The sequence below is a fragment of the Lytechinus pictus genome, chromosome 14 (genome assembly GCF_037042905.1).
Source record: "Lytechinus pictus isolate F3 Inbred chromosome 14, Lp3.0, whole genome shotgun sequence".
Taxonomy (NCBI): domain Eukaryota; kingdom Metazoa; phylum Echinodermata; class Echinoidea; order Temnopleuroida; family Toxopneustidae; genus Lytechinus; species Lytechinus pictus.
In genome coordinates this window covers 4,593,649-4,606,552 of record NC_087258.1, presented here as the reverse complement: position 1 = coordinate 4,606,552, position 12,904 = coordinate 4,593,649, and the positions used below count along the sequence as shown (strand labels likewise).

Below are 12,904 nucleotides of genomic sequence, written 5' to 3'. Positions count from 1 at the left end.
CTGATACACAATATAAGGTTAATGATATCACCTATTACAATTTTGTAAATGATTGGGATTCTGATATGTCCTAAACAAGATATCTGCCTTGAAAAGCTATACAAGTGGAACGCCTCTGGCAGTCTCGCCTGCATTACGCAATTTAATATAGCAGCAGTGCTAACTTTGAAAACTACTATAAAATAATCATTCACAAAAACATCATTCATATAATGACATAATACCACGTTCATTGACCATAAATGACATTTGAACGGAGACTGTCAACTACACCCATGTCCACATTTCATTCACTCTATCCATAAACTTTCAAAGTTATGATGGCACTTCAACAATTACCCCAACATGGCCTAAGTTTATTGACCTTAACTGAACTTGACTTGGTTTTGTGACCTGAAACTCACAGGGGATGTTCAGTGATGCTTGATTACTCTTATATCCCAAGTTTTATGAACTAGATCCATAAACTTTCAGAGTTAGGATGGTAATTCAACAAATACCCCCAACACGGCCAAAGTTCATTGACCTTTAATGACCTTTGACCATGGTCATGTGACCTGAAACTCGTACAGGATGTTCAGTGATACTTGATTACTCTTATGTCCAAGTTTTATGAACTAGATCCATAAACTTTCAGAGTTAGGATGGTAATTTAACAAATACCCCCAACACGGCCAAAGTTCATTGACCTTAAATGACCATTGACCATGGTCATGTGACCTGAAACTCGTACAGGATGTTCAGTGATACTTGATTACTCTTATGCCCAAGGTTTATGAACTAGATCCATAAACTTTCAGAGTTAGGATGGTAATTTAACAAATACCCCCAACACAGCCAAAGTTCATTGACCCTAAATGACCTTTGACCTTGGTCATGTGACCTGAAACTCAGACAGGATGTTCACTAATACTTGATTAACCTTATGTCCAAGTTTCATGGACTAGATCCATAACTTTTCAAAGTTATGATAGTAATTCAACAAATACCCCCAACTTGACCAAAGTTCATTGACCCTAAATGACCCTTGACCTTGGTCACGTGACCTGAAACTAGAGCAGGATGTTCACTAATACTTGATTAACCTTATGCCCAAGTTTCATGAACTAGGTCTATATACTTTCTAAGTTATGATGTCATTTCAAAAACTTAACCTTCGGTTAAGATTTTGAAAATAATTTTCCCAACATGGTCTAAGTTCATTGACCCTAAATGACCTTTGACCTTGGTCATGTGACCTGAACCTCAGGCAGGATGTTCAGTAATACTTGATTAACCTTATGTTCAAGTTTCATGAACTAGGTCCATACACTTTCTAAGTTATGATGTCATTTCAAAAACTTAACCTTAGGTTAAGATTTGATGTTGACGCCGCCGTAGTCGCCGTCGGAAAAGCGGCGCCTATAGTCTCGCTCTGCTATGCAGGCGAGACAAAAACCCAGACACATGTTCCCCTTATTCCGATTCAACACACCAGGGTCTCGCTTACCAATATTCCACCCCCCCCCCATCTCCACATTATTTTAATGTTAGATATGTGTTAGATTTTAAAAAAAGTTGAACATGCATACAAACACTTCTTGGCACGTTTGCCAATTATTGTAAGGGCATTTTTATCACCACATCGTAGTTTTTACGGCTGGAAATTATTGAATAACCAAATATGCAATATCGCAAAGCTCTAGGAGAGATACTGTTGGCTGGTGGCCTAGTCACTGACCAGATAGAGGTCTAAGCGAGATTATAAATGTCAAGATACAGGGTTCTAATCATAAGCAAGAAACTATTTCAGTCTTGCCACTCAAAAGAAGTTACAAGGTAAAGTTGGGCCAGAGAACAAGAGGCATACATGAAAGTATAACAGGGTTAAGAATTAAAAGAAAACAAAAGCAAATCTAAATGAACCAAAACAGCGATATTTTCATACCAGGAGGAATTTTTATGAAAAATTCAGCTAGTAATTTCCTCTGACCAGACTGCAGATACAAGGATTTACAGAGCTTATAATATCTGATAGTAAAAAATCACTGCCAAATAAACTGGGTTCCAAAAGAAACTTATCAAACTTCACAAGGGCACTACACAAATTTCACTCAGTCAAAATGAACAAAATTTTGATTCAATAATGTTTACTATTAAGCACATGTCAATAATTAAGAAATTGGTTTAATGACAAAGATGCTGTAGCCCCTCATATCAATTGGTTCCGGAATCCAAAGTCACAAAATGACAAAAGAAAGACCAATGAAAATGAGATGGGATTAAAAAAACTTACCAGTTTATTATAGTTCACAGTATGACCATCGGCATGTTTAATTGATTGCCTCAATAACTAATAAAGGTTACAGGAAGTTAAAATTAACATTGTAAACACACCTATTAAGGTCAAAGAAGCATAATGCATGAATGGACTCAATAGCAGTCAAGCAAAGAATGACCATATGGTTGAGAGTGAAACAAAAGTTTACAACAAAATTTTGTGACTTTGAATTCCGGAACCAATTGATTTGAAGGGCTACAGCCTCTTTGCTATTCAACCAATCTCTTTAATTATTGACATGTGCTTTATTAGTAAAGATTACTGAAGCTAGCCTGTGTCAAAATTTTATTCATTTTGATTGAGTGGAAATTGTGTAGTGCACTTCACTTGTGAAGTTTGATATAAAGTTTCTTTTGGAACCATTTAGTTTTCATGAAATTCTCCCCAGAAGAACATACAGTATACATCCCCCTCTGGGTGCTGTTTCATAAAGCTGTTCGTAAGTTAAGAGCGACTTTAAGAACGACTGGTGATCCTTTCTTGTGCGCTAAACCATCGCCAATGAATATACCATTTACCACAAGAAAGGATCACCAGTCGCTCTTAACTTACAAACAGCTTTATGAAACACACACCCGGTCATACAAATTCAAAAGGTATATACAAAAGAATTAGATAATTTGCTTGGGAATAATAGTTCATAGTTGGCAGTAACTCACCTATAGAGGGAGACAGCAGGGTCAACTGTGATTGTAAATTGGCCATCTTCTCTGGTGTCCTTCTTGTGAACGCTTCCTCCGAATTCCTTATTCATCATCTGTGAAAATAACAGTAACAGTAAAACCAATAACAATAATGCCTACCCTTGCATATGGAAGTATCTTTTGAGGTAGTTTGATATGTGGAAAGTGTTGCATTATTGATGCATCGAGCACATTGAAAATACATGTTTATTGTTTAATACATTGATGCATTGTGTTGGTGGCAAAGATGATGCTCATCGCTCTCACCACCACCACTCCAACAAAACCACATCATCATAATCATCATCACCTTCATCACCACAAACATCATCATCATCATCATCATCATCACCATCACCATCTTCATCATCATCATCATCATCATCATCATCACCATTATCATCACCATCATCCTCATCATCACCATCATCATCATATCATAATCATCACCATCACCATATCATAGTTAATCACCATCACCATCATCATCATCAATGATCATCATCATTATCATCGCCATCATCATCATCGTTGTTGTCTTCTTCAAAACATTTGAATTGTTGTCTTGGCCTGGTTGACATTTTTCATATCTCACCTGCATGCCATAGCAGATACCCAAGACAGGAAGTCCGCACTGGAAGATCGCTGGGTCATAGGTCGGAGCATCTTCTGCATAGACACTATTTGGACCACCTGAGATAATGATAGCTCTAAAGAGAGAGAAAAAAAAAGAACGATGAACAAATAGATGAAAAAAGAAAGAGTAATACCATCTATGAAACAGGGTAATTATATATAATGGACGAAAAGGGAAAGTTAAGCTCACTGAAATTTCACACTAGTAATTTTGAAAAAAATAACCCTCAATGAATCGGTAAAGAAGACTTGTCCCATTGGACACACCTGTTTTTGTAAAAAATCAGAAGTGCCTTAATCCTCTAAGTATCCTATGGTTGACATCATATTTTCCATAGGCCATGGCAAAACGAGAGGGAGATAAAAATCTGATCTATAAGCATGGGCACATATAAGTAAAAATCTTAAACAATTAAATATTCCTAGCCATTTAATAGGTACTGGTACAAAAAGGGTTTTTAATTTTATAGAAATTAACATGCCTTATAAATTGCACCTTGGTCTGGGTCTTGAAATGCTTGTGAACCATGAAAGTTTGAAGTGAATGGGTGTACTTACTTGAACTGCTTTTCTTTCAGAATGAAAGCAGGAGTTTCTAAGGGTAAAATCTCTGAATTCACACACAGTTCTCGAACTTTTCTGTCGATCACCTAGTATTGAGAGGAACAAAAAAAAAGGACAATCAATAAATCATTCTTAAAAGTGAGGACGACCATAAGAAGTGATAAGAAATCTCAACCTTTCTATTCAAACCAAATGAACCTGAAATTTGCAAAACATGATTGATATCATCTGATTATCGAATAGTTTAATGGGTAGAATTTTCAAACTATGGCAGGGTCGTTCCTCGAAGTAGGTGTATGCATTCGTGTTAGGTACAATTACTGTAAGTCTGCATAAGTCTACATCCCATAATCACCTGAATTGTAGAACGACTCCATGGTCAGATGCTTTACACTTTAATATGTCAATTATATCACTTGGCAGTTTCACTCTTACAAGGCTGAGGCTTTATGTGAAGTTTATACAGTGAGGTTTACTTGACAACCAAAACTTCAAAGAAATTTGTGGAGAAAATACTACAGGCTGTAGATTGTTAACAAAATGACAGCCTTGAAATTGGTCAGTCACATTGCCCTCCGAATGATCTAAGCCCTTAAAGGGGAATCCAACCCAAATAAAAACTTGTTTTTATAAGGAAAAGAAAAATCAGACAAGTTGATAGGTGAAAGTTTGAACAATATTGGACAAATAACAAGTTATGAATTTTTAAAAGTTGTAAATATTGGTAATCACTATACCCATGGAGACTTCGAATTGGCCGCGTATGGGATGTCATAGTGATGTAAGGCAAGGACTACTCTTCCATGTACTCCAATACATATTATGGCTAAAATGTAATTTTTCCTAAAAGTTTTATTTCAAATTATATTTTTCTTTCATGAGAATATAAAACAATACTACCTGGGTTATATTTAGATTACTGCCCCAGGGGAATGGGTACTTAGGAGAAAACCACAAATCCCTGATAATAAAGTACATGGCATATGAGAAAGTTGTCCTTGCCCCTTCTCATAATTTACTTACCCAGTTGCCAATTTGAAATCTACATAGTATTAGTGATCTCAATTTTAAAACAGCTATTACTTTCTAATTGCTTGTCCGATTTCTTTCAAACTTTCACCATTCTGTTTAATTTATTTTTCTCCTTCCCAACACAACATTTTACGGCCAAGGCTGGATTCCCCTTTAAATTTGTTCCTATTTATACAACAGATCCTGGTAAGTGGTTCAAAATTTCAACAGTATGGAACAGTATGGATAATCAGAGACATCTGACCTTTCTTATTCCAAATATTGATGATATCACTTAAAGGAGAATGATACCTTTGGAACAAGATAGCTTGTGTGAAAACAGAAAAATCAAAGAAACAGATCAACGAAAGTTTGAGAAAAATCGGACAAATAATGAGAAAGTTATGAGCATTTGAATATTGCGATCACTAATTCTATGGAGATCCTCAAATTGGCAATGTGACAAAGATGTGTGATGTCACTTGTGAACAACTCTCCCCACCACTTTAGTATATATTTCACTTAAATTGCCTCTTTTATCACTTCTATCAGTAGATCATCTGTTCTTTCTATGGCAGGGCATGTAATACTGATTTTTAAAGAATAAATCATGGATAAAGAGTTTGTATCACCATAAGAAAAAGCAAAAAGAGACATTTTGAGGGTATTTTATAGTCCATCAAAGGGAAATTTGTACACATGTGACATCACACATCCTTGTCACATTGCCAATGGGAGGATCTCCATAGAAAGAACAGATGATCTACTGATAGAAGTGATAAAAGAGGCAATTTAAGTGAAATATATACTAAAGTGGTGGGGAGAGTTGTTCACAAGTGACATCACACATCTTTGTCACATTGCCAATTTGAGGATCTCCATAGAATTAGTGATCGCAATAATCAAATGCTCATAACTTTCTCATTATTTGTCCGATTTTTCTCAAACTTTCTTTGTTCTTATTCTTTGATTTTTCGACACAAGCCAACTTCTTCCAAAGGTTTCATTCCCCTTTAAAAATAAGAAAGAAATTGATTTCTCATAGGAGTGCACATAAAATTATGAAGGGGGGGGGGGTGGGTTTTCATTTTGTTAACAGGTGCTGTGAACGGTAACTTTCAGATCTATTCCTCCAAATTCAGAATAATTGAGAAAGTCTGTGATATACACATGTACTCACCTTGCCATATTGAGCACCAGCGTCCAAAATAACAACCTTCTCGCCGTAAGACCCATTAGCACTCGAGTGATTTAACTCTCCATTCATATTGACTGCTGGTGATAAAAAGAAAAATTATCTATAGGGTTGGTTATAATTGCTGAGGAGCAGGTATAAGCTTTAAGCAAAACCGTAGTGAAAGGTTAATCCTGTTCATGATGGCTACTATGAGGCAATGCGTTTTGAATTGGGCCAGTTTCGTTGACATGACAATTGTGTCTTTTTTCATGGGAACAGAACTACATCTATAATGAATATTCATGAGTATTCCTAATAGATCAAGACTGTTTCGCTATTTGCATACCGTAAGTAACGGTGTATTAACCGCACCTTTTTCTCGGCGGGACAGAATCAAAAGTCGGGGGTGCGGTTTATACACGGTGACAGGTCTGAGCCAAGCCAATCTCAGCCCGATACCACTACCAGTTTTCAACTTGCGTCGGGTGGCCGAGCGTAGCCGCTTGGGGCAATCCCGTTTAGAGGGGTATGAGCCGCGGGTATAAAAGGGAAGCAACTGTGACAACCGGTATCTGCCGTAAATGTCCCTCAAAGTTATATCACGGTAACAAACGCACCTACCTTCATGAAACTGACTTTTTTTAATGGTGTGACTCTGTCTTTGTTGTCATTTTTTAGTCATCGCGGCAAAGTTCAGACGCCAATCGATCGCACAGCGCGGTGCAGCTAGCCGAATAAGACATGCATGTGTAATGTTTATCGCAACGTCAACGTAAGCTGGCGCTTTACCTTTCCGTGGAAGTTATTTTGTTTGACAAATTATTGGTATTATTTGACAATTAATTTCTTTCATTTGCCTTTCCTTCATTTCTCTCTATCATCCATCATCTCAAAATCAATCTTCAATCCCCATCTTCACTCCTTCCGACTTTTTATTTTTAATTATTATTCACTTTATTCCCGCCCAGAGCTCCCATTGAAAATACGGTATACCGGTACTAGCATTTTTTTTTCCTATTTTGCTGTCTGTAAGATACCGCCACACACGTACTGAGAACTACCGGTAGTGGTTCAAAGCAGACAAGAAAAACACCTGAACGAAATCGCAAATTTCTCGTATCTTGAACCTTCCCGTATTCCCTTGTCTAAAATTCATGTCAAGACATTGAATGCTAGACAGAATTCTGAAAGCAAAAGTGGGGCTGTGATGCAGGAAATATGATATGAACGATCTTCTCGTATGGGTGAGCCCCCATGTTGATGCTGGTATCGGTACTTGCAATGAACACCGGTACCATATGTGTGTCTGTGAGGTGACTCGGAGTGTGGAAGTGGCCAATAATATCGGCAACTTGCAGATAAGTGGCGAAGCGCTGATTTCCCATCATTTTTTACCAGTAATTCTTCGATATTTTTTGGTTCTTGACTCTTTCTTAAATACGCATATTAGAGATAGAAAGTAAGTTTGATTAAATTTTTTTTTTAATGAATTTTTTTTTTTTCCATCCGAAAATGGGGGGTGCGGTTAATACACGGGTGCGGTTAATACACCGTTACTTACGGTATTCATTTATCAGATCTCAATCTATTGGAATACTCATGAATATTCATGTCTCAATCCCTGCGCACGTCTACTTTGCGTTCGAGATGTTTTGGAATCAGCAGTGAATAATACGTGTGAGGAAATACCAACTGGCTTTAAATCACTGATTTTGAGATTGATAGAAGCAAGAACAAGGAGTGAAACAGGATGAAAGGTAAAAGAATTTATCATAAATCATGCGTAAGTTCACTTTCTTCAATGACTTGTTTTGTTTAAAGACAAAAAGTGACACACTTTGTCACTCGGAGTGTCAATTGAGCAGTAGAGGTGCTGGTCCAAAAATTGGGATTGTCCCAGAAAACAAGGAGTTCCTCATAAACCAAGACAAAACATGTCTTGATAATACGAGATTGTCCCTGTATATGGGACAAATTTTTTTCACTTACCCTTGCGGGACATAGACGGCAATTACGGGGATTGAGAGTGCTAAAAATAGTTTCAGACTTTCAGTGACCTCAATCCCCCCAGTTAACCATCTATTTTTCATGACTTGCCGTCTTCCAATAATCTTGTTGAAACCTGATTTGTTTACATAGACTAGCACACATGATTTGTATCGGCACTTGACAGGTGAATAAACTTTCCTAGATTTCTTGTGTGGAGAAATCTTTGAAAACTGAGAAAGTCCCTGTAAACTCACCCATGAGTGCATTACATGCCGCCGTGCACAGAAAAATCGCAAGCACAGCGCATGCAACACTTGCATGGGATTGCACGAATTCAACAATACCTATTGACTACTGTAGATTTATATCAAAGACACTACAAGGGAAAGACGAGGCACTAAGTTTATTTTACACGTAAATCGATGCAAAACGTCACACGAAGTTGGCAAAGTGCCCAATCTTTTTATTGTACATACTTTGGTGGAATGTTTGTTGACAAACGAACAGAGGCTCGCACTGATGGCTTCGTTTAAGGCACGTAGAATTTTCTACTTTTTGGTTCATCACTTTGAATGTTTCCCAAAAGTGTTGTCACTTTGTCGTTGTAAGCAATAATAATCTAAGACTAATAGTATGTTTTTTAAATTATTGCATTTATTGGTGTCTATATTTTATCAAACAATCATAGGAATTGCGCCACCCATGGGTTCATATCGTTTCGCGTGCGAAGGAATATCAGTCATATGCACGCGACACACACCACACATCCAAAATATACTGGGCTTTTGCCCACATAAAATATCACGCATAATCTGGTATTTCACATTCTGCTATGACACTTACCGAATCATTTAGATCCTTCCGTGACTTCTCCTTGAAGTTTCTTTTAAAAAATATGTATATTTTCTTGATCTTTAGTGAAGATTTCACGGAGATAAAAATTGGTCAGCGTGGATATCAATATTCGCCTTGAAGAGGGCGCCAATTTATATTCATATCAAAGACACAAGGGAAAGACTAGGCACCTACACTATTTTACATGCAAATCGACGCAAGGCATTACGCGAAGTCCGTAAAGTGTCCAATCTTTTCATTGTATAGACTTTGGTATAGTGCCGTATTATTTGACGTTTGTTAAAGCTTGTACTGCTGGTTTCGTTCCAGGCAGAGTATTTTTTTTATTTTTTTTTTTATTAGTCATCGTTTTAAATTAATTGCAAAAAAGTGTTATCATCGCCAATAGTAATCTTGAATTATGTTTTTGAAGGTATTCCATAATTAGTAAATTAATCATAAGAATTGCGCATTCAAAGAATTTAGACAGTTATAAAATTACAGAGGAGCTGAATCAAGGTTGTGAAATTTATTAGCGCCACCAAAGGGCTTCCTTGTATTTCCGTAGAAGAGACAAACAAAGTCACTTGCTAGGCCGAGGTAAGCGAAATTTGATCTTTTTGTAATGAAATTACTTCATAATCATAATATGTATAATTTTTTGATGTATTGCTACTTACCGGAAAGAGCCCCGGTGCGTAGCGAGAAGGAGTTTCGGCAAATATTACTTCAGCAATGAAGCGATGTTTGCCGACTACTTCGAAATCCAGGGTCAAACACGGTCCCTTGTACGAGGTTAGTATATATACTAACCTCGTAATAATACGAGTCGTATTAGTGTGAGTGGAATTGCGCATACAATGAATTTAGGGAGTAACTTTACAATCTAATGTCATATCAATTAATAGAGCATGGATACTGAAAGAGTGAAATTCGAATTCAAGTTAACTTTAAATAAGTCTCAACTTGAACTTATTCAAATTAATAATATTCAACGTTAATAAACGTCAGGAAGCCGGATCCGGAACTTCGGAAGACAACCAAAAACAGCGAGGCAAGATTCCAAGAAATTTCATGAAAATTACAGCAAAATACAATTAATTCTTATACAAAATCATTATGGCCTTGCCCTTGGATTTTCAATTGGGGCCTAGATCTATAATAACTGACTCTCATATTTAAATAATATTCATCTATCTTCCCCACAGAACACCACGTGAAAGGAAACATGTGGGACTGAACCCATAAAAACATTTGATTCTGATAAATATATAGGCCTATGCATAGCATCAAATTGCCGTCTGTTCTAACATTTTCCTAGAGAGACGAAAATCATTAAGAGGCCATGCCTAATAATTTCTAAATCTTATTATTCAAAACATACAGTTCTTGATATAATACAGAAAATGAATAAAGCTCAATACTCACTTACTGCGTGATGTTCTTGTCTAGTCTGTGGACTGACTGTGCCTGTGCGACGACTGGCGCGGCGTGTATATGATCGTGTCGCGCGCTTTCGATTCGAGATCGCGCGAATTAACGTCACGAATGACGTCATGCTATCAAATCGGCTCTTGAGGATGTCATTCTTTAAAGCTCTTCAGACATGTTTAAATGTTAATCAGAAAATCAGTTACTTTCCCTATCATAGGCCTTTGTGCACCCCCTCGATAAAAATTATAATTAGGAAGCCTCTCTATTGCCGCCTAAATGTTACATGTTTTCTATATGGGTTCTTCATTTCTCAAGCCATATGTAGTTTTATTTGTAGTGACCCCCCTCCCCCGATTTACCCAATACAGGCCTCCATGCTTGACGATACCGCAAATATACCAATACATAGAAGGCAAAATCAAGATAACAGACAACAGAACAGCTAAGTCATCTAGTGCAATCAACTTAAAAACAAAATGACTAACCCTGAAAAGAAAGCATATGCCAAAGATTTTCCCCACCCTGAGAATTCCTGGGACCCGCTAGGTCCTGTAAACAAATAGGTAATATATATTTTTGTTACCATGTTGCCGCGATAAGACAAACTTCATGCCATTATAGAGGAAAAATATATTCCCGTAAGATCAGAAAATTAATTGATTATATTCTAAAAATGCCTTATCATGAGGAATTAACAGTAAGTAAAAGTGAAAATTAAATCAACATTTGTTTTATTTTTTCAGATTTATTATGTTGAATATCATAAATTTTCCTATTTACTCATGTGACCACCTGGAAATAAAAATGTTGATAATGGATAATTTTGAGGATTAAAGCTTAGAAAAAAATGAATTTTTTAAATTATTGCAATGTTGCTGGCAACGTACGTCATCTAAAAACAGTCTCCTAATTCTTGGCAAAATTATTTAGACAAATGAATGTTGTCAGACATGACATAAATCTAAAATGAAGCTTTTTCTGAGCTTTCTTCAAATTTAAAAAGATGAGATACAAGGATTTGAAAGCCCAACAAAAAATGTTATCAATTTTCTTTTTTTTTTAATTTGCAAGTGGTCACTGTAGTAAATAGGACAAATTAATTAGAATATGAAATTCAACATACCAAATCTGAAAAACCCACAAATCTTGATTTTACTTACAAACATCAAGATGGAGCCACTTTTAAGGGTAATATTAATCATATGATTTTCTGATCTTCCCTTTTAACATGGGGGATATTTTGTAGCCATATGAGTTACCCAAACGGAAAAAAAAACTGCACAAGAAACACAAAATTGACACAGATAATGTTTCTTTTGTTAACATTTATTTTGACAATATACATGTCTATTGTTCCATCACAAATATATAATTTTGATATATCACAATATCAATTACATAAAAATACATATCATCATTGATCAAAGTGTAACAAACATTCATTTATTATAATTATCAGTACAAAAATACACAATTATACATAAAAAGTACACTGTTGGTGGTCCATAGGTAGCTGGCCAGTTTATTATACAGTGTGTCCCAGAAAAAAACAAAACAAAACTAAGAATGAATGATGTTTCATCATAACTTAGACCCCTGTAACACCGGATATCCTACCCGAGACCAATCTCGGGGCGCCCCGAGACTGGTTTCCAAAAAGTTGACCTAAATTCTTGACCCCTTATTACACCGGAATCGTAACGAGTCTCGGGGCACCTCGAGACAGCTTTCTGTGCGTTTACACCAAATTACCAAAGGTGTCCGAGATAGGTTTGGCAAGGCGCCAAGCGCATGCTGTGTTTCTTGTTTGGATAATCGTTCCACGTGAAGGGCATCAAGCGAACCTGTCTCGGGCAGGTTTGCGTTTACACCGAATCGAAAGCAGTCTCGGGGCATCTCAAGACCGGTCTCGGGTAGGTTTGTGCATATACATCGGATTAGAAACCTGCCAGAGACTACTTAGGAAATCTTAGGAATTAAAGTCTCCTCTTCCATCTCAGTGGTGCTACCTGTATGATACATAATTCATGCACGAGTGAGCAAAGTTAATTTGAAGAATACCAATAAGTCATTTGATGGACGGTATATGAATTCAAAAGACAAAATCACACCACTCAAAGTTCCATGTCTATTCTTTGTATGATACCTCAATAAAAGAGAATAATCAAGGAATAACAAAGTTCTGTTTCTTTAAATATAAAGCCTGCATTTTCAAACAAAACCATTTTCATGGATTGCCTATCATAGCAATTGCAT

The 12,904-nt window shown here is 36.6% G+C and overlaps 1 protein-coding gene across 6 annotated transcripts in view; it reads right to left on the bottom strand.

Annotated features, from left to right (window-relative positions):
• LOC129276751 (GMP synthase [glutamine-hydrolyzing]-like) overlaps window positions 1-10,787 on the bottom strand; it is a 28,670-nt gene extending 17,883 nt beyond the window's left edge. For 2 of the 6 annotated variants that reach the window (XR_010295630.1, XM_064109075.1), the window contains exons 1-5: window positions 10,643-10,787; window positions 6,395-6,489; window positions 4,198-4,289; window positions 3,599-3,713; window positions 2,980-3,077 (exon numbers count right to left, since the gene is read on the bottom strand). Coding sequence is in view for 5 of the 6 variants with exons in the window: in XM_064109075.1 (XP_063965145.1) it covers window positions 2,980-3,077; window positions 3,599-3,713; window positions 4,198-4,289; window positions 6,395-6,489; window positions 10,643-10,772 (530 nt within the window). In the remaining variant the exon portion in view is untranslated. Of the gene's footprint in view, window positions 1-2,979; window positions 3,078-3,598; window positions 3,714-4,197; window positions 4,290-6,394; window positions 6,513-10,642 lie in introns of all 6 variants that reach the window. The other 4 variants (XM_064109076.1, XM_064109077.1, XM_064109078.1 and 1 more) reach the window with 4 other exon arrangements.
• Window positions 10,788-12,904: the final 2,117 nt, after the last annotated feature.